At 43.1% G+C, this 25,712-nt stretch overlaps 1 protein-coding gene across 1 annotated transcript in view; it reads left to right on the forward strand.

The window, feature by feature from the left end:
* The window catches only part of C2CD2 (C2 calcium dependent domain containing 2), a 35,830-nt gene extending 16,090 nt beyond the window's left edge, over positions 1 to 19,740 (forward strand). The window contains exons 7-14 of the mRNA XM_088539342.1: positions 2,803 to 2,911; positions 6,068 to 6,129; positions 8,673 to 8,812; positions 9,843 to 10,014; positions 10,740 to 10,853; positions 12,924 to 13,051; positions 13,959 to 14,271; positions 19,356 to 19,740. Of these exons, the coding sequence (XP_088395468.1) occupies positions 2,803 to 2,911; positions 6,068 to 6,129; positions 8,673 to 8,812; positions 9,843 to 10,014; positions 10,740 to 10,853; positions 12,924 to 13,051; positions 13,959 to 14,271; positions 19,356 to 19,582 (1,265 nt within the window). The 3' untranslated portion in view covers positions 19,583 to 19,740. The remainder of the gene's footprint in view (positions 1 to 2,802; positions 2,912 to 6,067; positions 6,130 to 8,672; positions 8,813 to 9,842; positions 10,015 to 10,739; positions 10,854 to 12,923; positions 13,052 to 13,958; positions 14,272 to 19,355) is intronic.
* Positions 19,741 to 25,712: the final 5,972 nt, after the last annotated feature.

Consider the following 25,712-nt stretch of genomic DNA (forward strand, 5'->3'; position numbering starts at 1 on the left):
TTCTAGTTCAGACTTGTCCCAAAGCTAGCGGGAAGCAACTGCTGTACTCTGAGACATGGATTCAGCATTATTTGTACAAAACTCTGTGTGTTTTAGGTACTTGATCATTTAAACATCATGATCTTTTAACTGAAATTTTATTGAAAAAAAAAAAGAACAGATTAAATTGCACCTCATGTATAAAATTGGTCAAATATTTTTTGGAGTTTATTTTTAATTTTTTAAAGTTACCTCTTTGGGTGCATCCAAGATTGGGGGGGATGACCTCCTCACTACTAAGCTAATAGTAGTGAGGTTTATTTACAGCTGCTTTTTTTTGGCAATTTCTTGTTGTGTCTAAAACTCTTCTCCTGTATGTAAACTCTTTTTAAACATTGTGTGTTGTTGTTGTTGTTTTTTATTCCCTAATAAAGTACTTTTTTGAGGTGGGGGGAACCTCTTGACAAAAGGTGAATAAAGCCAAAAAGGGACGTCACTGCCTACTGAGGTTGCTCTGGTGGTTTGGGAAAGCTCCAAGCCCATCTTAACAAGTATTAAAGTTTCTTCAAGTACAGGCATGTCCGCATCAGCACTGGAGGCCTGAGCAAGCATATTTCAGATTTGTCCAATAAAATGCACATTTGAGGTCCTGTGACTGAGCATTACTGACAGCTCCATAACTGCTTTTTTTTTTTTTTTTTTTTTTTTTGGTGACAGTTTGTGGCTATTAAGTTGGTGAAGGCATTAGTTTGGGATAAATATATCCTACTTGCAGTATTCCTTTTCATTCAGTTGGGTACAATAATTTTCTGCCCCAGATGGTTGCATAAGGCTTCTTTGCTCATCCAGATTGGAAGGGATTTCTCTAAAACTTTCTACAGACCTTTTTGTGGAAACAAGTTATTTTTGTAGTAATTCTAGAAGTCTTTGCAGTGAAATGTCAGGTAAAAATAAAACTGCTGAAAACAGCAGAGTGCAAAAAAATCATTAAGGATTCATTATTATGCTACAATTTCATAGTGCAAGCTAAGCTTTTCAAAAGAGCTGATCATTTTTGACTGCCCATGTTTGCCACCTTTCCCCATTTTTTTTTAGGAAGGAACCTAATCTTTATGGAATATATATGGTAAAGGATCCCTCCTAGGGGAAGCTGGTCTGTTCCCTCCTTGAAAATGAGGGGAAGAGGGGACAGTGTTATCTACCACGACAGCCCGGATTCTGCTGTCCACATAACCATTTGTCCTTCTAAAAGGAGACAGCGGGAATTTTGCTGGTTGCCTCGCACATTTTGTAGTGTGACTGTGTGGGAATTCGGTGTGAGAAATCGGGCGCCGTTTTGGGGTTTAGCTGATCACTCGTGTTAAACGCGATGGCGAATGCCGCTCAGCTGGCAGCGCTCGCCTCTGGGCTTGGCCCGCTGCCTTTTCCCTGTCGCTGCCGTCCCCTCTCCCGGCCCTGCCTTGCCGTGGGGCAGCGCTGGGGCTGACCGCGCCGCTCCGCGGGGTTTGTTGGTCGCTCCGGGGCTGCCTTACGGGGCTCGTGGCTCCCGTGCAGGCACAGCAGCTCAGCCGGAGAGCAGCCTGTGGCAGGATTCCTTATCTCACTTATATACACGTATACATTAAATAATCCTTGGGCTCCGGCGTGGCGGCAGGCCTGGCTCTGCGAGCGGCTCCGCAGCAGCCACCTCGCGCTGCCGGCGGGTGCAGACATATGGCTGGCCCCACAGAAAACTGCCCCAGCTGCATTAGCTGGGGCTCAGTGCGTTGTGGAAGCAGCTAAACTGCTTATTGCAGGGCTGGATCCCAAATAAGCTGCGTGCACGGAGCGCTTTGTCTCCTCTAATAACCTTGTGGGGCTCAAGCTGCTCGTGTGCCTGTGATAGGGCTCATCCTGGCCCAGATGCACCAGCAGAGAACAATTTTGAGTTGGTGATGTTAAATAGAAACATAAATTCTTGCAGGAAGCAGGAGGCAGCGTGGCTTGTGTTTGATTTACGCAGTGTTGGTGGTGAGAATATTGCTGCAGTCTTTAATGTTTTGAAACTCTGGGCCTTGATGATGATTTCTGATGATGTAAAAAACATACAAAGGAAACTTTTTTTTGTATTTATTTATTTAACACTTTGTGTAAACTATTTTCCTTTGCAATAACTGTAACATCTCCAATATGCCAGTTAGTGACTACCAAGTCGCGAGATCAGGGTACAGATATTTCTGCACCAGCACTCTAAAATGCTATTGATTTTTTAAAAGCTACAGTCCTTTAAGCCATTGTTAATTAAGATTGCTATGATTGTTCACTTGCTTAAAACAAAACAAAAAAAAACACACAAAAACAACCTCTTTCTGTGATTTCCAAAGAAATCACTGTGATTTTGCCCAGTAGAAACTTTAAAAAAAGGTCTTTCTTTTTTCTGTTTTTGTTGTTGTTGTTTAAGAAATTCCGAACAACTTTACTTTGTCTGCTGCCATCACTTGCTTGATATTTGGTCTGTGTCTCTGGCCCTCTTGGTCTTTTCATGCCTTCATACAACAGTTTGCTTCATGCCAGAATATAAACTGGGTCATGTTGTTTCACACTGCTGAGCAGTTCCCAGGCCAATGCTGATCCTGCCTTGACCACAGTCATTAATGCAGCTGGAGCACAAGAAGGATGGAAGGGAGAAATTTATTCTGTGGGTCGGTGGGGAAGTGTTTCCAGTTGTTTGTTCAAATGGGCAGTACATAAGGATGAAGGTCTTCACTTTCTTTTGAACAAATGTGCCTACTGGTGATAGAAGATTAATACCTGGATATTGATTTGTCTGCCTTGCCCTTATAGGCAGCACAAACCTTGTGTGTATACTTCAGTTGAATGACCCTATGCAGAAGTTTTCCAGCTCTGTAGCCAAAAATGCTGCAAATCCCTTCTGGAAAGAAGAGTTTATCTTGTAAGTAACTCACCTACTGAGCATTTTCTTTTTTCTTTTTTTCTTTCTCTTCTATTTTTTAACTTAAACTATGTGAGGTTTTAGAGGAAAAATGTATTTTGAAATATATCCTGTCGAGTGTGTCAGGTGGCTTCAGAAATCTGGCTCTGGTAGGGACTTCAGGATATCTTAGCACCGTTTGCATGGATAAGAGATCAAACAGGTCTAGATCTTCCCTGGCAAATATCTGACTCTAGCAAATGTCAGCAGTAGCAAGCATGATAAATTACCCTGTGCTTTAAGTGCCCAAAAAAGTGTTAGCAAGGTTTCAAATTCACTTTTTCTTTAAAACAGTGTTTGCAGAAATGTGATTTCTCTCTCATCCCTCCCTCCAGTGGGAGATGTTTATGGGGGGAGGAAAAAAAGAAAAAAGACCATCTAAAAGAATGGTAACTACTACTAAAAGGAGAGTGTAAAATTAACTAGATTTTTCTGTAGAGCAAAAATGGGAATTTCAGGTGGCTTGCACAGTTTTTAGCAATTTATACAGTTTCTGTGAATACAATCAAAGAGTTTTAGAACTGTTTGCTTTTGAATTTCCACCTTCTAGTGACAGAGCAGAAAATACCTGGTAGCTTCGGTACTGTTTGGTTTGGGTGTGGGAAGCCGCTGATGGGGTGGACCAAGGGGGTGGCTCGAGCCCCACGCACCCGAGAGCGCAGGCAGGGAAGAGAGGCTGCCCTGGGGAGCGCTGCATGTGCCGCCTTTGCTACCTGGGGAGTCGTGGGAGAGCACCTGATGCCTAGCAAATGTCTGTGGTCTCTTCCTTTCTATGTGCAGATGCCTGTGGTCTTTCCTTTCTATAGCTTTTCCCCCTATCCCTCCCACCATAGATATCAAAGAATGGTGCTGTGGGTTTTTTTGTTTGTTTCTCTTTAAATATTTTTCTTCGCTGCCTGATCACCGCCTGGCATCCTTCTCTCCTAAAGCAGCAGTTTGGCTTGTAAGGAGCTGAACGTGCCTTCATTTCTGCTCCCGTCGGCGCCAAGTCCCCTCTCCCTCCCAGACGGGGTGAACGTGGTCGTGCTGTCCAGGACCTCAGGGGCAGGGAGCGCCCAGTGCGCGGATCCTCCTCCGTCGCTGTGCACTCTGCTGGACTGGGCTTTTATGTGGCTTTTGTGGGTGTGTGCAGCACAGGAACGTGGGGAAAAGCAGCAGGGATTGCTTGATTTGAAGGAAGGCTCCAGGACTGGTCATCAGGAGTTGCAAGGGACTTCAAGAGCACCGGTGCCCTTAGATGTGAGTGAGGGCTGGAGAAGACTGGAAGTCACTATAGACAGCAAAGAAAACTTGATGCTGTACGACCACACTGCAAAGCCTTATCCTTTTACATTCTCTAAAGGAGAAGCAGGGCCCGTGCGTGCTGATTTTTAGCTTCGAGGACCAAGGCTTTCATGGAAAGGCACGGACCAGCCTGCGTTAGTCCTTCTGTGACAGCGCACCATGCTGCCCTCGAGACTCGGGGATTCACATGGTGGGAGGCTGTGGAGTCTCCTCTGGAGATCTTCCAAACCTGCCTGGATGCCACCCTGTGCCACATGCTCTGGGTGTCCCTGCTGGAGCAGGGGGGTTGGGCTAGATGATCTCTAGAGGTCCCTTCCAACCTCAACCATTCTGTGATTCTGTGATTTGTTTCCCACTGCTGAAGGAACCAGCCACTTGTGAAGCACTCGTGTGCTCTGGGGTGTTTCCGAGCACTCCGCACGCTGCCTTTGTCATTCGCTTCCACCGTCTGTGGGCAGAAGGTGCCCACCGCCTTCCATCTCCTCCGTGCTGCAGAACGGATCATCCCCGGCGCGCTTGGGCGGGAAGTTCATAGGAATACCCCTTCCTACCGAAAGTGCAGAGAGGGGCCAGGCAGGCAGGATGTGATTAAGTTGTCTGGAATTTGGCCTTCCCACTAGGGAGAATGCTGGGTTTTCCTTGGCATTGGGTGTTCTTTAGAAGTGCTTGAAAGAAGCTTGGGGAAGTCCTGTGGGATTTTTTAAGATAAACGTTCAGGATCTGTCTGCATATTTTCTTTCATGTTTATTTTTCCCTGTCCCTTTTTTCCTTCAAGCAAAATGCCTCATAGCCTGTGTGCTTTACACTGTGTCAGTCTCTGCTTTATAGGAAGAGGAACAAGTGAAACTTTTGAGGTGCTTCCTTTGAAGTTTTGGAGATGTAGAAGGGTGTGATAGTGGCAGAGAAAAGGTTGAAACCTGCTGCATGGGTAGTGTCCCAAAGCATTTGATGGATGGGAAATGTTTGAAACCTATATCACATCATCCAAATTTGGAAATGTAGAAAAGTAAAATACATATATGCACATCCTCAAGGATTTTTGACAGAATACTTCCTGGAGGGGGGAAAAAAAAAAAAAAGGTATAAAATCCAGTTTACGAGCCTCTTCAGCAGGTAGTGAGTTTGCTTCTCTGGTTTGAGTGCAGGGAAGGTTTGGGTATCTCCTGTCTAATCCAGCTCGTAACATAATGCAGATACTAATAGTTCTGCTAGTAGTTCTGGTTGTTTCTGTTACATAGATCTGGATCTTACTCTCTTGAAACATTCTTGGGCCTTCTTTTGGAAAAGTAATGACCACTCTTCTCACATAGCACTTGTAACTACCTTTATTTACTTATTTCCATCCTGCTTTTGCAGGAGACTTTATTGCTGTGGCAGGACACTGTTCAGCCTTTAATAAGTTGTTGATTGGACCTATTCCAACATTTACAACATTTGGGAAAAGCTCACTTTCAGGCTTACTAGAAAAAAAAAAAACACTTGTTTTTGTGTAGCAGTAAGACGAGGGACCAGCATCAGCTTGAACAGCAATATTTGTGAACTACTGGGAAGAGGAAAAGCTCTGATATCTCTGGCAATCGATTCTTTGTAACGGTGCTGGAGATACCCAACTTTGTTTACTGATCACTCTCTTAGCTTCTTCTGAAGTCATGAGAAACTAGGGCTCTGGCAACGCTGCCTTCTTCAGTTAGCCAATTTTACTGCTTAGGTCAGTGCACGATAAGAAAAGTTGTGGTGCTGGCAACTAGATAGAGAAGGGGAAAATCTAGTAAGTGGGGAGGAAGTTCAAATACTTGCATGCAAAGACCTAACATGGTTTCTTTTACTTCACAGTGAATTAAGTGCCAAATCAAAAGCATTGCAACTGCAAATCGTAGAAGATGGGAAGTCGGATAGTAAGTACTAAAACAGATTTATTTTGCGTAATCCCCTCACAAGCACTGCTAAATGTTGACATAAATCCTCTTTAATCCATACCTGGCTGTATAGCTATGTAATAAATTTTCTGAAACCTATTTACAGGTGTAGATATGTTCTGCTGGCTTGTCTTGGTAGTCAAATCAGATACGCCTCAGTAATGGCTCTAGAGAACTGTAGATGCAAGAACAATTATAATCTCTATAAGCCTGTCTTCATAGTTAGGTTCTAGAGTTAAAAATACGTGGAAAATTACAACGTGAGGTCTTGGATGATGCCTGACTCACAGGAGTTAAGTGCTACCTGTGTAAGCATGCAGTGGTATCTGCAGGCGTAAGAGAAAGGGCACTGCTTAAGCGTCTTTGTCCTAGTTAGAGTTAAATTTACAAAGGAAACTTGAACCTGTGTTTCTTTCCATCAATATGCTTACTCTTCCATCTGTTGACAATTGTTTTTTCAGACTTCTAAACCTTTAACAGGTCCACTGTGAATACCTGCGTTTTTAAGTTAACCTAAGGACCTAAAATCTTCCTTTCCAAGCCCAGAGGCCACCTAGTCAGTACCCAGTCTAAAACACATTAATTACAGATATGTTGGGTTAAATGTAAAACATGGAGAATTAAACATCTGTATCACTTCATCATTTTGTTGCAGTTGCAATCAGCCTTTCGTAGAAAAAAAAGTCTGTTACAGTACTGAATTTTGTTTGGTTGGAGAGCATTGCATTTCTAGTGAAATTAAGGGGAAGGTAGTTTTCTAAACCAGAGAGCACACTTAACTTTTTGTATGAGATTTATAAACTTGTAAGTTCCAAGTTCTTCTTTACTTGAGCTTCATTAAAGTGATGACACATTGTAAATTCTTTAAATATTTTCTGCATGTTCACTTGCTGATACAAAAAAATGCTCTAGATAGAAAGAATATGTATTCACCTCTTGAATTAATATGCTTGCCTCTGTTTATATCAGCTTTTGTCTGTAAAAACGGAAGCATTACTTTTAGATGTTCGTCTTTTTTATTTGTTTTAGTTCTGTCAATTGTATTCATCTTAGTTCAGGGAAAAACTATGAAATATTGGCCAAAACTCTCCACACTCACAGTAGGAATCTGCTTTTACTATGGTGTCTGTTATAGTGGGTAAAGTATTGGGTAATAATTTATTAAATGTGGATTAGGTAATAATGTATTATCTAAGCCACAGTCAATAAGCAATACAGCCAGGTAGAATGTGTGTGTGTGGGTTATAGGGGGTTATAGGTTATAGTTATAGGGGTTTGGAGTATTTTTAATAGTCTAAGTATGAAAAAAAAAAGTTGTAATTCCTTACTAATCAGTGATTATTTACAGGATTGGGAAGTGAATGGTAGATGTTTTAATAAAACTCTCTGAAGCGTAAGCCTCCAGACTGACTTTTGCAACAGAATTATGTGGAATGCACTTCATGAATTGATCTCCTCCTCAAAAAACAAAAACAAACAAACAAAAAAAAAGATGAGTCTAAGGAGATAGGATCCGTATCTGTGTATGCAGTCACAAAATGTGTACCGATGCTTGAATAGAGAGTAGTGTTGCCTATACCAAACTACCTCTAGTGATGGGTGTATCAAACAATGTCAGTAAAATTCTGCTTCAGGCTGAGAATGCAACTCATTTTCTGCCCGTTTCCTTGAAGAAAAAACCCCTACTTGACTGCACTGACAGTCACTTTTCTTCTCTATATATCACTTTAGCTATTGTTGTTTTTGTTATTGTTTTCCAAAAAAAAAAAAAAAAGAATGAAAAGCTCAAGTAACGTCCTATTAGTGAGGAAGGAGCCAGGTAATCTGCACATATTGATTTCTCTGCCTTTGGTTTTGTAGGAAAAAAGTAGTAGGATAAAACTCTCAAGTTGCTTCTTTATGGCATTCTTAACAGTAAGGAAATTTTAGTGGTTCTTTTCCCTACAGACTTGGGGTAGGACTTGTATTTTGGTAATATCTGAGGCTTTTTTTTTTTAACTAGCATTTTATCCCTGAAATCAAATAGTATTTTTGCTAATAGTTTGCTACAGTCTAACGTATCTAATAAACTAATGGGAGAAATAAGAGAACTACAGAACTTGTATTTAAGATACAATGAAAAAAACCATTTCTAATGAGATACACCAATTTAACTGGAATTCAGGGAGTGTCCTCTGAAATCCAAGACAAAAGATAATTTGTTATGGAGACCCTAATGGTAACATTCCAAATATTTCTGGAATGTTTTTCTTTTCCTCTAAGCACTCTGCATATGGAGGGAAAAATGGCCAGAAATACCTGCAAACAAGTAATGCTTCATGTCTCCACTTTGTTCTGTTGCACAGTATTAGCTCATGCATGAGGAGTAGTCGTATAAAGGAAAGAGAGCTCTGAGAACATGCTATGGTGAGAGCCATTTCTTGCAATTAGCTGCCTTTGCTCTCCCGTCTTCCCTCTCTTCTCCCCCTTAGCAGCGTGTCAGCTCCCGCACGCGCTGGTTATGCTGCTCTTATTTCTTGCAGGCTCTTTGCTGGCGAGGGCAGCGGTCCCTCTCGACCTGTTCCGGAAGCAGCCTTCTGGCCAGCAGAGCTTTGCGCTGAGCCGCCGGGCCAGTGGGAGCAGCCTGGAGCTGGGCCCTGGCCCGGGATCCCTCACGGCAGAGGTACGGTGCGGTGCTGCCTTGGGGCAGCCCTTGGGCTGTTGTGGGCTCACCGGAGCGCTCAGCGGTGCCCTGCTCGGTCGCCTGCAGCACACTGCAACGTGTGGTCGAGTCCCGAGAGCGCATCCGCGTCGTATGGTGTCATCTCGGGAGCTGTTGCTGCCTTCCCACCTGGGGAGGAATAACCACAGGCACCGGTACAGATTAGGGATTGACCTGCTGGAAAGCAGCTCCATGGAGAGGGATTTGGGAGCCCTGGTTGACAACAGGTTGACCGTGAGGCAGCAACGTGCTCTCGTGACCAAGAAGGCCAATGGGATCCTGGCCTGCAGCAGGAGGAGTGTTGCCAGCAGGTCGAGGGAGGGGATCCTGCCCCTCTGCTCAGCTCTGGTGAGGCCGCACCTGGAGTACTGGGTGCAGTTCTGGGCTCCCCACTATGAGGGGGATGTGGAGCTTCTTGAGAGGGTCCAGCAGAGAGCCACGAAGATGATTAAGGGACTGAAGCATCTATCATGTGAGGAAAGACTAGGTGATTTGGGCATGTTTAGCCTGGAGAAGAGAATACTGAGAGGAGATCTGATCAACATGTACACGTACCTGAGGGGTGAATGCAGGGAGGATGGGGTCAAACTCTTCTCAGTGGTGGCCAGTGACAGGACAAGGCGTAATGGGTACAAGTTGAAACACAGAAAGTTCCACCTCCATGTGAGGAAGATCTTCTTACTGTGAGGATGACAGAGCCGTGGAACAGGCTACTCAGAGAGACTGTGGAGGCTTCTTTGGAGATGTTCAAAACCCGCGTGGATGCCACCCTGTGCCACAGGCTCTAGGTGTCCCTGCTGGATCTGGGGGTTGGACTAGATGATCTCTAGAGGTCCCCTCCAACCTTAACCATTCTTTGATTCTTTCAGAAGAATTATCTATTTGGCACTTAAATGGTGACCGAAATGTTTTAAAAATTACTAGGTAGGTGAATAAGTGTCCTTATTACTTAATTGTGCCTCTAAAATGATTTTTTTTTTTATCTTCCTAGTTCTCTTTTGTGGAACCAAATGAATTAAAGACTTGGCAAACTTCTTCGCCAGTGCCAGCCACCAAGGTAGAGAAGGATCGAACTGTGATGCCCTGCGGGACTGTGGTCACTACTGTAACTGCTGTGAAAACCAAACCTCGATTAGAAGGGAGATCTTCTCCACTGAGCACGGGTAAGGCAGCCCAATTCTTTCTGTGTTCACTGTTAGGATTATCTGTGAGGAACAGCAGCTGTGGAAAGGGAGGCCACTCTCATCCAGATTTCTCTGTGTTGGTGGTAGGGGAGGTACTAGCAGTCTTTTAATTTTCATGAAGCCTTGCTCAAACCTGTGGCGGTGACTAATGTTCTGTTTAATATTTTGTACACGCTTTTAAAGTTTCATGGTAGGAAGATAAGCAGAATAAGGGGTTTGTGTCTGGCTTTCCCCATTACAAAAGCGTCAGTCTCTTGTACTGTCTGCCCACAACAGTGTCCTGGGTCTTGTAATCTCCTAATCGGTAGTGAGGACAGGTGCCATCTAGTGACCAAGTCTTTTGACAGTGCCTTTCAGGAGCAGGCTCTTTGGTTCTTGGGATAAGTATGGAAGTGAAACCTCTACACAGTCTTTGTGTGAAGGCACCCAAAGAACTGCATTCTTTTAAGCTGTCGAAGTAGATCACTTATTTTAGTGGGTGTTATCTAGCATATTACAGTAAATTCTAAAAAACTGTGAATTCCTCCACATTAAATGTCTTTTGGAGTCAGGTTACCATAGACAACATTTATTGAGAGTCTGTATTAAACAACTTTCTCAGGCACAATTTGAACAGGATCTAATGCAGATCTAACAAATTCTTATTATTTTGGTCATAAGTACCCTGAATAGTTCAAATAACTAACCACAAACTTGCTTCTCAGATTCTCCTGTGAAAACTCCAGTTAAAGTCAAGGTGATTGAAAAGGATTTCTCTATTCAAGCTACCCATTCCCATGGTGCTCCAGTCAGCAAAACTTTATCATCTTCAGATACAGGTAACAGAAACATTTACAGCTTCTAACTGGAATAAATCTCTCTTTTCCACACATGGCATTACTGTAATCCTGTTAAAGTAACAGCAAAACCATATGGCTACCGCCTTTCATCGGGCATGGAGATGTTTATATTAGCAAAGGCTGTGGGTAGAGATGTAACAAATGATTTTGCAATAGAAATCTGCTGTTAATTGGTGATTTAAAATACAAATTCTGAAAAAATAACAATGAGCTGTGTCTTGGAGAGGCGAGGCAATCGGCAGCTTGGCTCTTCTCCTTTTGAATGCAAGGTCCCTCCTCTGTTAAACCATGAGGGACATTGCACAAAATCCTAAGTGAAACCTTTGGCACTTACTCTGTGGCCATTGTGGAACCCCCTGTCCAAAGGTAAGTCCTGGCAGGCTGAAAGAGCAGAAGACTAATTCCTCAGCCCTGCCAAATCTCGCTGTGCCTGTTGCTCCACCTTCTTAAGTCACCAGCATAGAGACAAGTGCTGTCCAAATGTCAGGTTGCACTGATAATACCTTTACTTATAAATCCATTATGACTACATTTTAACTTACTACACCTGATTTTGACTCTGTCATATTTTGCCTTACCGAGGTGCAACTCTGAATTCTCAGCTTTTCCTTTCAGTCCTTCGCGTGGTCACCTTTCATTCTCCCTGTCACTCTGTGGACAACAGTAATGAAAGAGGTGATCCAGTCTAGCTACAAATGGCAGGTGCTGTGGAGTTCAGTTTTCTCTGTGTAGATTCGAGGTGTACACACAAACAATCTGGAGATGGTGTAGGCTGCTCCTGGCGCAGTCAGAGTGCTTGCTGGGTGGCAGAGGGTAGTGATAGAGATGGGATGGATGAAGGACAAAAAGATGGGGAAGAGGATGAAACAATAACCATGAATAGCAAGTGGCACTTGAATCTTTCCTGGGATCTACACTAAAAAGTATTCTGATGCCATAAAGCAGTGAAGTGTTGCTAAGTCAGTTTGGGAAGCGTTGGAGTGCTAGACTTCTGTGTTGACTGTCATAACTGATGGTAGTATCAAAGATGCAAAGTTTTTACTGGAAAACTACTCTGAATACAAGCTGGAGCAGATTAATAGATATGGACAATGTGTTTCTTTTTATCACTGTGCAGGGGAATTTCTGTGAAATGTTTATACAGCGTAACAGGAAGAATTACTCATTGGAACAAAGCTTGAGTTGAAAGAAACACAAAAGAGCATTCAGCATGGCAATAACTTAAGTATTACATTACTATTACAAATACCATGCCACTATGAAGCCCATTCTCTGCTCTTAGCTAGAAGACAGCAGCAAGTACTACATAAAAACTGCTATAGCTTTACCATGATTTTAAATGATAACAGTAGTAAGAATTGCCAAGTGTCACAGACTGTGTCCAGGATAAAATTTCATTAACTTTCTTAGCACTGTTTTTCCTAAGCTTGATGAACTTGATTGGTGTATATTCAGCATGCCTGAGGAGCATGCATATTATGTGACAGAAGTAGCCATACTTTAATCACAAGCACAACAAGTATTTTTAAGAGTTTTTTTTTATAAGGCAGATTCTGTAGTCCTGCACAATATTTGTAAGTGAAAAGGAAGGGCAGTTTCCAGACAGTAGGGATAGCTTATGAAGAGCAGAGCAGCTGCCACTTTGCCTTTCCTGTCCCATTCTTAGTGTCTTCAGCAAATCTGGAAATGCTGAGCAGTGAAAGGAAAAGAGAGCAAAATAGTTGCCTGAAAAGGTAGGAGGCCATGCCAGCTTCCTACCTTGTGCTGTGTTAGCACTGTGGCTCTAAATGGCCATGATATCTGACACGATCCACCACTTAAAGCAGGCAACAGTTGCTGCACTGTAGTAGCAGTAATGCTTGGAAATAGTAGGGTGTTTTGTATAAGCCTTCACATCCTCATGTGTGCTTTGGGTGGGATCTGTAAGCGAAGCCCCTGTGCCTGTTTTTGGAAGACTGGGTCCCAGAAGTCAGGAAGAAAGTCTGACTCTCTTTGATCTGATTTTTTGTCTGTTTTTCTCTTTTCCCTCTGGAAATTGTTTCCTTCCAGAACTGCTGGTTTTGAATGGCACTGACCCTGTGGCGGAAGCAGCTATTCGACAGCTAAGCGAGTCTGCAAAGCAGAAGCTGAAGTCTCCTAGAAAGAAAAGCACCATTATCATATCAGGGGTGTCCAAGGTAAACAAGAAAGCAGCACTTCGGTTTAACGCCTAATACCAAGAAGTCTTTGCCTCACTAACTGTGTCACTAACTTAATGCCTGTTCTGCTCTCTCTGGTTCAACAGGCTCTGTAGGATCTAGCTCTGTGTATGTCTGATTAGATAACTGTTTCGTAACTGTTTCAAGTTAAGCCAAATCTGTGTGGGTTTGTTTTGGGGGAGTTTGGTTGTTTGTGTAAGGCTTAGATTGACAGCCTGACTGAAAATGCCCTAACAGGTGAGAATAGAGTCATACCCTGTGCTTTGCCATAGAGTGAAGATGTAAAGGAAGAGTATGAAAGAAAAGAGTTTTCTACCTGTCAAACTTGTTTAAACAAAAACTTGTTGTAGAGCGGCTTGCTCTGCACAGTTTCCCTAAAAACTTATGAGGAAAAGCTGGCTCAGTTGACACTGAGACGTGCTGAGGTGGGGAGAACGAGGATTGGCTACCACAGTGCAAGATGTTTAGAAAATGGGGCACTGGGATTGTGTGGACTTGTATCTAGCTGCCAGAAGGTTTTGATGAAGTAATTTGATACTTTTTTTTCCTAAACATGCTGAGAGACTTTTGTCTATGGAAGCTGATACTTCATTATGGCAGCACGTGTAGGAAAAAGTGTTGATACTTATGAGGGGCTGGAGGTAGGTGGGAGGCACGTAATTATTTCTTTTTTCCCAGTAATTTGGCTTTAATGCTGTGATTGGAACTTGGCTATATGCTCCTCTTCCTCGGCAGAGCCACGGAAACCTCACAGCGTGGCTTTCTGTTAGGCCAAAGCAGCACAAATTGAAATGTGAGAGGGGAAAGGGCTGAGCGATTGCAGGGCAACTTGAGCTCCTCCGGAAGAGGACTTGTGTCAGTGTCGTCTCTTATTTTCCCTGGGCAGATCTCTCTATCTCAGGACAGTGAAGCTGCACTGATGATGGACTATGCTGCAGCCATGGATGGCTCTTGCACAAAGGCAGATGCACCTGCTGAGGACGAGGGTATTGCAGAAGTCGCCGCTGACGAAAAGCTGTCAGTAAGTGCTGCAGAAACAGCACCTGATACTGACCCACAGCAAAGTGACCATAAGGCCTGGGGTTTGGAGAATGGTGGCCAGCAGTGGAACAGCAACACGCTGCTGGAGCAGACTTGTGAAGAAATGTCTGGGAGCTCATTAAGCGTTTCAGAAACCGGGAGCATGAAAAAATCTAAAGGTATGTGACGTTACCTCCCCTTGAGTTTACTGCTGCTTTCTGCATATGATTGGCAGTGTCACGCAACGCCCTGAGTAGTTGGTCCTTTATTGCTGATTTTTGTCCTTAAGCTTCTTGCAATTGTGGGAAGCAGCCTTGCAAGCAACCCTAAAGACTGACATCATGCAGTGCTCGGATGGGCCTGTCCAGGCTTCCTTATTCAGCAGGAAATAGAAGGGCTCATCCTTAGAAGTTGAAGGGCAGATCAGTATGTCCAGCTGAGTTATCTGTGAGGGAGATAAGTAGCCAAATTGTCAATTTCTTGATGAAACCTGTGTTTTTATGTGTAAATAAAGACATGTGCTGTACATCAATCCCCTTTACTAAGGTGAAAATGGCAGAGTCCCACAGTTGCTTTCCGGTGTATTCCTTTCCCTCCCTCACGTCTCTGAGCACACAGCTTCCCTGCCTCCTCAAAAGTGTTTGTTAGGCAACTCCAGGGCAAAGCCACAAGTGCCCTCTCCACCTTTAAAATAGTTTTCCCCTTTCACCCTTTTTGTCAATATGCATTTGCTAAAGAAAATAGAACTGGGTGTGGTCTTAAAAATAAATGTCAGGTAATAAATAAGTGCAGTTTGAAAATGTCTTCGGGTTCTTTGCATTTCCTTTATAAGTCCAGCACCCCTGAAGCTTTTGCAGCTCTGTGGTTAGCACAGGTGACAGCCTGGAAGAAGAGCTGGCCATTCCTCTTCTATCTTACCATTTTGTACTTTTTCCTTACCCGGAGATGCTGTAAAAAGCTTAGTACAAAACCACAGTATATTGCTAGACGGCAGCATTCCCCCTGCATAGGGTATGTATTGGATCTCTTGGCCAAGGCTCTCCTAGACCATCAAGGTTTTCTGGCATTTTCACGGCTTCATTATTCCATCTGATAGTTCAAGATGATGCACCAGCAGTCATTCTTGCAGGGAGGGAAGGCACTAGGACATTTGGGGGCTGCTGGGGGAAGCAGCTGGGATAGGTATAAGTATTATTTTTCATGTGGAGCCTGCAAAATTTTAGGAAGCTGTATAAGATTTTGCAAAACCTCTGGCTTATTTAGTGTGTTCTTATAAAAGGAAGAAGTGGGAACCTGTATGTGAGCTGTTGCCTATTTTTATTTTTCAGTAGGCTTGTGTTTTTCCCGGTGCAGGATGTTGCAAAGGGAAGAGGCTTCTAAAGATTCTGGTTATATAGTACAGGATAGGACTGCTAAAAAGCACAGAGGATCTCTAAGAGTTGTCTCATCCTAAAAAAAGGTTAAAAGCTATTAAAAAAAATAAACAAACAGATCTTCCTCGTGGAAGATTCGAATCCCTCCTCTGTCGCAGCCGAGTAGCTTTCACAGAGTGAGGTAGCGTATTTCCACCTCCCTGCCTTCAGTTAGCTTTGATAGTTCAAGGTTTCTGTTTTGTCAGATACTTTCCCTTTAAAGACAAACAAACAAGCAACCAAAAAAAATTCTGCTTCAAAAGATCTCACATATAGTGTTAATGATTTAAAGTTAGAACTGTCTAGCATTATCGTTTTTTATTCTTGCATATTTTTGTTTTCTGCCTCTCTGACTTCCTCTTTCTTACCCATTCCCTTTTGTAAACTTAAGAGGACTACTATACCAACCAGAATTAATTGACTACACAGTAAGTTTTCTTTATCTTATTTTTTTTTAAGAAAATGTAGCTTCGCAGTGGAACACTCATTGCAAAACTGAAGCAAAATGTAGTTTGGCACCTATTTCTTCTTCCCCCGTCCATTTCTTTCCTCCCTCCAAAATACCTTCCTATGCTCAGATCTCTTAGCAGACTACTCTGCTGTAACAAAAGATTTGCTATCCAGGTGGGCCATGCGGAATGGGACAGCAAGGAAGGCTTGGAAGGCACCTGTGCATTGCTGATCTCTATCATGACCATTCCTGCCCTATCTGGTTATGAGTCAACCATCTTCTCATGCAAACCATGTGTGACCCTGCAGCTGGATATGCGTACACAAAATGCTTGTTTTCAAAGCTGCTGCTCAGTTTTCCAGATCTCTCTTTCTAACCTATTCCTAGAACTACAAGTATCCTGGCAAGTATTTGCATGACCTTCTGGGTAAAAGCCGTTCTGGAATTGGGAAGGAGTGAAGTGATCTCTATTCATATCCAGTTAGATGCAGGAGCAAATCTTCCCTTTTTAACAAAAGCGAGGCTCGGCAGTGACCCTAGCCCCATGGCCTTTTCCGAGCATGCTGCGCTGCTGCTCGGGAGCCCGGGAGGGCCACGCGGGCCGAGCAGCCTGACTGACGTGCTCTCTGCTTCCTCCTGGTTTTAGGGGTGGAGCTGGCTTGCGGATCCCGTAAGACTTGCGAAGTAAGCATGCAAACAGCATGAGCATTGCCAGGTGTGTGATGTGCTCTGCCCTGCCTGCTTGCCAGGCGTGCATGCTCCCGTGCGGCCGGAGCCCTGGCAGGCGGCACGTGCCGCGCCGGACAGGGGCCGCCACGAGGAGGTGGCGACTGTCCAGCTCATAGTGGCCTTGGTAGCTCCTCTCGCGTTGTTGGGCTGCTGTTTGTGCTGACCCTGTGCTCTCCTCAGGCAACTGCTGCCTGCAGTTCTTCAGCAGGGGCTGGTTGTCCCAGGTCACCAGCATGATTTTTTTGCAGAGTTCCTTGCTTTGGTTCTGTTCCCTAATTTGAGAAGTCAGTCCGAATGGAGAGGACTAGACATTTGCTTCTGTCCTGCTCCTGCTGTTGGCACAAGTTCAACTGGAGCTGCCAAGACTGCTGGGCAGAGCAGCTGATTGCTAAAACCAAAGCTCCACAGCAGCGGGGCCTCATCAATCCCCACCAGCCTTTGCACATGAACAACTGTCAGTATCATGGGTTGGAACAGTGGGGTTTTTATGCCGTTGACAACAGCTTGAAGTGGTAAGGCAAACTTTTAGCCTTTTCAAAAAGATGAAAAGATGAAAAAGGTGATGGGAGAGCAGTCAGGATTTGAATCCGTGAGTCCGAGTTGCCTTTGGCTGACTCCTGCTCTGATGCCACCGTGCTCCGTGCGTGAACAGAACACATGCATACATGTCAGCAGCAAGACAAAACATACAGAAGGTCTGCCCAAGTGTCGAGTGCTTACTCTTAAACTAAAAAGTAGTCACCCCAAGCACGTTTTTAACTGTTCCAGTCTGAACAAAGAAGCATCAGCTGCGTGGAACAGAGTTGCCATGAAAGGCCAACTCTGCAGCTGCTGCTGTGGAAAACAACGTGCAGCCTGTGTGCAGCCCTCAGGAGACAAATCCAGCTTTTACACAGTATCATGTGAAAGCATTATTGTGTGTGCCTTTTTGTATTTATTGCAACCAGAAAAAGCAGAATCGAGATTGTGTGGTGATAGGAATAGCTGAGCAGGGGAAGAACGGGAAGGAAGCTGGACAGTGGTGTGGGCAGGAGCCATGGGATCTGCTCCGAGGAGCGGGCCCCTCACGTACCGGCCTGGCTGCCAGGAGGCTCCCGCGTGGGCTCTCCCTCCGGGTCCTGCTCTGCTCGCACTGCCAGGTGTCCACGCAAAGCTGGAGCTGCTGTTAGAGCGTTGGGCTGCTCTCCCGACGCCAGGCCAGGTGTCCCTGCGAGTTCGGAGCGGTTTTCCTGCCGGCTGCCACCGTGCTGTCCTGCACGTCTGGCACGCGGGCGCGTACGGAAAGGTGCAGTGGGGATCTGCAGAATGGTGGCTGCCAAAAAATGGAGGTTTGCCAAGGAAGAAGATGCTGTTCTGTGTGATGGACACGAGTGCCTGGTGAGATGCCAGCAGTGATTTCCATGGCTACGTAATAGGTTTGACATGGTACTGAGGGATAGAATGCAACAAAAGGAAGCAACCTAAACTAGTATAACCACAGAAGGGATTTGGGAGGATTTCTGAGCCTATTGGAAGCGGATATAATATTATTTTGGATCTACTTGAACTGAATTGTTACTTCTAACGGGATTTTAGAACAGCAAATGTTTCATAATCTCTACTCTAGTTAGTGCTCCCAAATCCTTACAGGATACATTTTGTCTACTTGTATGAGGCTACTGCATGAAGGTTGACTTCCAAGCACTGTTCTCAGAAACCAACAGTATGCACTTGGAATTAAAATACCAACTTCATTTTGTGCATAATGGACTAATTTTTTCTTCTCAGTTACTTTGATACTTTACTTCCTCTGTTTCATTCTTTTCATAAACATATTCTGTCCTATTAATCTTATGGAAGGATTAAATATGCCTGTTGGACTTGTGAGAACCCACACCAAATGCTGTGCATGTGTATGTTTGAACACTGCCATAGCTCCTAGAAGAGTATTTGAAACTAACAAAGTATAAGGGCACTTCCACAGGATGTTGGATTGGCTCTTCAGAAGCTGAAATCAGAATATTTGATGCTTGCTTGCTCACAGACATGTTTGCCATTAGTTTTCCTCCGTTCTTTCAGTGAAGAGCTGTTTCTGCAGGACCGAAAGGAAAATATATTTTTTTTTCTTCAGGGCTCCCCTAGCAATGCAGTTGAACTCATCTCCCTGAACTTTCCTGCTTACTTTAAGAGCATATGTATGTGCATAAATCTAGAACTGCCGTAGTCCGTTGTGGATCGAGGCGATTCAGTCTGCATGACGCTTGCATGGAATGAGGAGAAGCAGTGCAACGCAAACCTCTGCGCAGCCTCTGTTTCCAGTGGTGTTCAGCTGGGAGAGGGCTGCACGGTTGGGTTGGGCTCGATGATCTTAAAGGTCTTCTCCAACCATAATGATTCTGTCAGCAGCCCGAGCAGCACGTTGTGCACGCACGTGCACTTTGGGCACACAGCACAGCGAACACTCAAGTTGCCACTCTGAGAAATAGTGTGAACGACGTGGTCCAAGGTGGACCCATTGTGACCTCCAGATTAGAAACGATCAATATTCTTGCTTTAGTTTTACCACACTATTAGCTTTCTAACGTGGCTTTGGCATTGAAAGGGTGAATTTAAATCAGAACTATTAAGACCAAGACCTAACAGGAAAGCATGTTGTTTTGTCTAAAGTATCCCCTGCTGTTTGTGTCTTCAGGTGGGATTTTGAAAAAAAGCGCAAAACTTTTTTTCCGGCGGCGGCATCACCAGAAGGACCCGGGCATGAGTCAGTCACACAACGACCTCATCTACCTGCAGCAGCCGCTGTCGGAGGAGGCGCGCAGGAAGGGAGGGACGCTCTCACGGATCCTCAGCAGGAAGCTCCTTTCCAAAAATAAAAGCAAGAGCAAACTGAATGGTGCTTCAGCAGAGCCAGCCCTATGAGGCTGAACGCTTTCTCGTGGGACACTGGCACATCAGTCGATCAGATGTTTACAGAGCAGTACTAGAGAATATATATGCAGCTGACAACTTGCATAAAATGATGTTCACTAATACAGTGGTCTAGGAATAAACGGAAAGGTTGTCTTTTGTTCGTTTTTCCAGAATGCTTTCCTTTATAATTAATGAGTTGCTCCTCCAATATGAGAAGCGTGAATTTATATCGTGACAGCATTTGGAGGGTTGTGTGGTTTGTTGTGCAGGATGAAGGAACGCTGGGAATGGTGCAGGTGGGGAGGACTTTTATGTGAGCACCTCGTTTACGCTAGGGGAGAATTAAGAACTGAAATCCCCTACCTGGTGTGCGACTGAACCACTATGCCAAGATGACTGACATAGCACTGTGCTTCCTCACTGCAGCACAGAACAGTAGCAGCACCAGTCTCAGCCAGGTTTTCCAGTCAGGCTGAAAGACAGAAGAGAGGCCCAGATCCACTTTGTATTGTAATTTGGAAACGGGTAAGTTTTTAGAGGCAGAACTAAAATGCTGAGTAAGATAGCCTGCTGTAATAACTCTAGCCTGCTGTATTAACTGCTCAGTCCATGTAGGTGGAGAGATGCCTTTGATAGTAGCCATAAATCAATAAATTATGCAAATATTTATCCTAGCATATTGTATAATATTCTGTGCATAAGTTATGCTTAAAAAACAGAACATTTTCCAAGTCTACCCAAGTCTACTTGCAAGCAAAAGATCTGAAAAATCCTTTGCGTAGCTCTTCTGCCCTACTTAGAAGCTGCATTGCTAATGCAACAACTTGTCTGAGGAGCTCTAATTTCCTCTCTCAAGTACTTGTTAGACAAGTATATTAATCATCGTATCAAATGCAAAGGTTGGAGCAATAAGTGTTGAACAGAGCATGTTTAACCCTACATAAGCTTTTCATTAGACAGCTTGTTTTTGATGCCAAACACTTATTGAGATCTCAGAAATGCAATTATGAAGAGAGCTTTTAAAAAATATATATAATAATAATCCCCTAACTTCAGTTTCTAGAGGTATCAGTGTTACTACCTGGTGAGTGGTTGGTTGGGCTTTTGACTTTTGGTTGACTTTTTCCTCATTAAATGTAGCAACAGGCTCCTTTAAATTAAAATGAAAAAAGTGTAGGTTTGGGATTTTTTTAGATATTTAAAAGGAGGAGTAAAATATCAGTTGGTATTTCACAGGGAACATCTTCTGCGCATACCTGTACTTTTCCATCATATACATTCCTGTGGAGAACAAGGGTCCAAACTTGTTTTCTTTAGCCAGTAAAACCCTCATTCCAGAAAGCTACTGATACAAATAGATGATAGATTTGTGCCTGCTTTCCCAATGGTGATATTTTTCCCTTAAAAGACTCTGTTTGCATTAAAAAAATGGCAGATCATTGGGCTTACACCTCAAAGCATCCTTCAGATGCTTCAGAAATATAAATTCACTGAAAAAAATCAAAGTACATTTCAAAACTTCGGTGGGTTTGGGGTTTGCAAATATCTTTATAAATCCACAGGGTTTTATTTTTTAATTTTACCAAAAAGTTTTGCAAGAAATTAACTGCCAAAGTCCTTTAACTGAGCCTACTGTTGAAAAACGCAATGTTTATGTAGCTTAGCAAAATCACTGTGGTAATACAGCAGTGAAGGCTACCAAACGTGTGTTTAAGCATGCTGCTTAGTATGAAAGCACTTGAAGGCATTTTAACATTTCATGTTTAAAAAAAAAAATTGTTACACATGAGTATGCTAGACCTTCAATATGCTTCGAAATCCCAGGTCAGTTAACAGGGTTTGTCCTGCTTAAATGTGCTTGGAAGCTTCTCCTTCGTGTCTATTTAACACTCGGTAGAAGCTGGGCTGCTTCGTTTAGGCTTCTTCATTTGCTCTAGAGGGCCTGTGAGCTGAGCTTGAGAAGACTAATGTTCCCTCGTACACTTTTTCCATTGACCTTAGGAGGAACTCTTTGTGTGACGGAGGAGAAATGAAATCCTTATCATGTTCAAATTCTTGGTCTTATTTGCTGAAAGAGAAAAGTAGACCTGGGCCTTGAGCTCAAGACATCCAAGTGTAATTAAGGGGACACTAAGTTCTGTGTATGCTACCCCTTACACTAGAAGCTACACTAAAAGCTAGCAGCTGTAGAACTGGGGGATATAAAGGGGTTATTTATCACTACTTGAAGTCTGTTCAAGTCACTGAGCTGGGATTTTATTTTACAGAACTTTTTTACTGTAGAATGTGGTGGAATTAACAGTGAGTAACTTGCGAAGCACAGGAGTAGGGTTTGCTTGTATGTTACTCCAAAAACAATAAGCCCCGAAGAAGGTGTATTTTTTTTTAACTTTTCTTGAAGTCTTGGTGATTGCCTGAATGCATGTCTTAATGGTGAGAACTGAGAACATTAAATATGGCAAACTGTTCATAAGTTTGAGCTTGTATATATTGAGAAAGAGTTAATTATTCTGATGAGGAAAACAAGGCATTTGGGGGTAAAAAGGGAACGGGAACCTGTTTTTTTAATTGCCTTCACTCCTCAGGAAAATAAACGCCGTTTGGTTTGATAATGCATTTGACCTCTGTATCTGGCTGCTGTGTTCCTCGCTTCTTCCCGCACCTTTACAAGTAATTTTTGTAAAATAACAAGCTAAAGTACTAAATGTAATGGAGAGCTGAATTCTTCAATAGTTCAAAGTTCTTCAAAACACAAAAGACCCATAATAATGAACTTTGTTCCTCCTTCCCGGGAGGTTGCCTTATAAGAGCAGGAGATTTGAATCTGTACTTGTGTGCTCGTAGTTGCGTGGGGGTGACTTGGGTCCTGACCAGCCGTGTGAGCTGTGCTGCAGTTCAGAGGAGGGAGGACTGGATTCCTAACGTGGCGCAGTGAATGCAGGGACTAAACCTGCTAGGTGCTGAGTGCTTCCCCTGCAGTTGTCTGAAAGGTGCCAAAGGGAACCCCCCAAATTATTAAGATTGCAATCTTAAAAATGTTAGTAAGAAGAGCACAGTAGATCAAATCTCTTTATTATACTAGAGAAAACTTTTCGTTTTCTGTCTTCCAGTTACTTCAGAACAATACTTGGGAAGCAATTTATAGAATCTTTTTTTTTGCCCCTCTTCTTACCATTCCGTGTTTCTGGATATTATGTATACCAAAGAAAGCGTGGCATTTACTTTATAAGGATAACACTGTGAAGTTTTTTCTTTCTAAAGATTCTCTCTGCCCATAATTGAATAATCTTAACTTGTGTTTATGTGTTTTGCTTTATCGTATCTTAGCTTTTCATTTGCCTTGCTGAGAAAACTTTCAAGATTTGCCTCATCAAATGGAAAATTTGAAGCTTTGAAATTTGAATTTTGCTAAGATCTACAGGAACTGAATTTCTCTTTGTAGATTAAAACAATAAAGCTACCTGTATCTCAAATGTGAAAGCAAGCTAGGTGATTGTTGAAGTAACTGAGATGGAGGGAAAGGTTCCTTTATCCCTTGGTCACCGGTACTGCATATCCAGTTCACCCTAGGAAAAAACATAATTCATTTTACTCCTAACTACGTATGACATTTCTGAGGTTGAGGCAGCAGGAAGGAGAAGGAACACAATAGTGGACAAAAGACTGTATGTTCACTTAAGCAAAATGTCATTAGCAAGCTAGGTTTGCCATAGTGGAGATACAAACTCTAAAGGCACGGATATTGGGTGTTACTCTAGTGCTTTCTAGTAGATTTTTTTCCCTTCTTTGGGAGAGACTTTGGGACTCTAGGTGATACAGACGTATAGTTAATTGCTCAGTTCTAGAGAGGACTTGGTTTCTGGTGCTGCTTTTTCAGGAGGAGTCTATTGCCTGGGAATGATACGAATTTTGAGGACCAGTGGCATTTTACACTAGTTTCTGGTACTGCGTCTCCTTGCTAGTTCTAAGTGGCTTTCAGCTGAACGCTTTCTGATGTGTATTTTTGAAATGTTTTTGTTCTTTCGATGTGTGGAATATAATCGAGGAAAGAAAAAAGTTGAAGTGACTACATAAAGTGCTATCAATGTCTATGGTGAAAACAGAGTCGAGTCTTGTTCTTCCTCTAACATCTCTTTCAGCTCTGGTAGTTCTAGCTGTTACAAGGAGTACGAGCTCTACACAAGGTGAGAGTCACGAGACTTTCTCATTTACTGCAGTTTCTGAACTGCAGAGCTGAAGTTTGAGATGAATATTTACCCTGGTAAAGAATTAAGTACACCTAGCCCTAAGCTAAGACAATTCCTATTGTGAGTGGGAACAGCTGACCTCATGGATTTGTTCATGTGTTTAAAGTGAGTGACACTTCACTACATTGCTGAGTCATGGCCTTGAGGAGAAACAGCTCAAGATTAACAATATAACAAAGGTGGCTGCTTTAAGTCAAGGGTGAGATACCGTTTCACCAGGGGTATCGAAGCTGCTGCTACGCAAGTGCTAGTGTGGTGTGAGAGTAACGCAGAAAAATGGGACTGGGGGTTGTCAGTGCTCTAACTTTGTGTTTCCCAACAATGTAGGACACTCTCTGATGTCCCAGATGGGGAGAACATTTATTCCTAGCATTCAGCTGTGACAGTCCCGTCTTCAGTGTTTATTTTCTGCGCGTGTGCACGTGTGTGTGTATACACAAATAAGCTGATGCAATTAAAAAGTCTATGATGTACAGATTTGTATCACTAAAATGTCTGAAGATTTTTTAACGAAATAACTACTGCTGTACATACAATAAATGCCAATTGCCTCTGTGTAATGTGCTGTCATCTTTAGTCAGACAAGGAAAACGGATGGTTTTCTACTCCCTTTCATTGATTTGACCTGTTGCTTAACACAGTTCCTTGTTTATCCAGGAGTTGATTCCTCCATTCATAAAAAATAATGTTATTCACTACTTTTTTTCTTATAAGTTATATTATGTCACGCTAAAAACAGTGATCCTTTGGGTAAGGAGAAGTGTCAGGGCAAAGATCTCATATAACAGCAACACTAGGACAAGCACTCTCTGAGAACATGGTTAGCTTAGGTTTGTTTTACTGAAAGTGATTTTAAATTACTGCTTCCACAAAGCCCTACCAAACTGAAAACAAAAACCAAAACAAAACCAGGCACTGAATGAAGACAGCCACAGTGATATTTATTCTTCCCTCCCTAAAGCAAGTGAAGCTCTACCTTCTTTTGCAAGGAAATTGTATGTTACCTTACGCAGAGTTACTGTCCACGTTGATATGCCTGTTTATTTCATATTCTTGAAGTGCTTGGCTGAAACTCCCTACTAGTCTCGCAGCAAACCTTCTTCGTTTTCCTTCCTTCTCCAGTGGTGGATGGGTTCTTTTGGTGAGGGTGTTTTTTAAAAAAACTTTTGTGATGCCATTAGTGTAAGCTGGCAAAAAATGACAAGGCAGATCACATCAGGAACAAACATAGCACTAGCGCAGGTGCCACACTCCAGCCTCCCATTCATCACTCTTAAACAATAAATGGAAGGGGTGGTTTGTTTTTTTCCATAGTTAATCTCTCTATCCCAGCAAGCCTGCTGTAAGATGCAAATTTGCAGTCTGATTTTAACGTTGCAGAAATGCTTAAATATATGAATCATTTCAGAGCAGGCTGGATTCACGTATACTCTAAGTCCAGATGCCATAGCTAGGAAATATGCATCTAATTATTCTGAATTATTTGTCCTGAGGGAGTAAGGGCACTGCAGGTATGATAGTCGTGCTTGAGCACTGGATGCTGACGAAAGCTGGGCAGCCTTTCCTACCAGTTTGGGCATCCTGCTTTGATGCAACGCACAAGTAGTTCTTCACTTGGCCCAATCTCTGCACGTGTGGTCTCACCACATCGGGGCACGTTGCAGCTGGAGGAGCAGCAGTACCCGGGCAGTCAGAAATGGATGTTTAAAACCTCTCAAATTGAGAAGAGCTTCGAGTCTGAATTTTTGATTTCCCAGGCACACAGCCTCAGCGGTTATTTAAGTTATATAAAAAGGCATTGCTGATTATGGTTCAAAATACACACATATGTAGGGGAAAAACTTGGGGGAAAAACATCATAGGGTTTGCAGTCTACTAAAAGCCTGATGTGC

The sequence above is a fragment of the Tinamus guttatus genome, unplaced genomic scaffold (assembly GCF_059628265.1).
Source record: "Tinamus guttatus ecotype Peru unplaced genomic scaffold, ASM5962826v1 Tinamus_guttatus_pri_ptg001602l, whole genome shotgun sequence".
In the NCBI taxonomy this organism is placed as follows: domain Eukaryota; kingdom Metazoa; phylum Chordata; class Aves; order Tinamiformes; family Tinamidae; genus Tinamus; species Tinamus guttatus.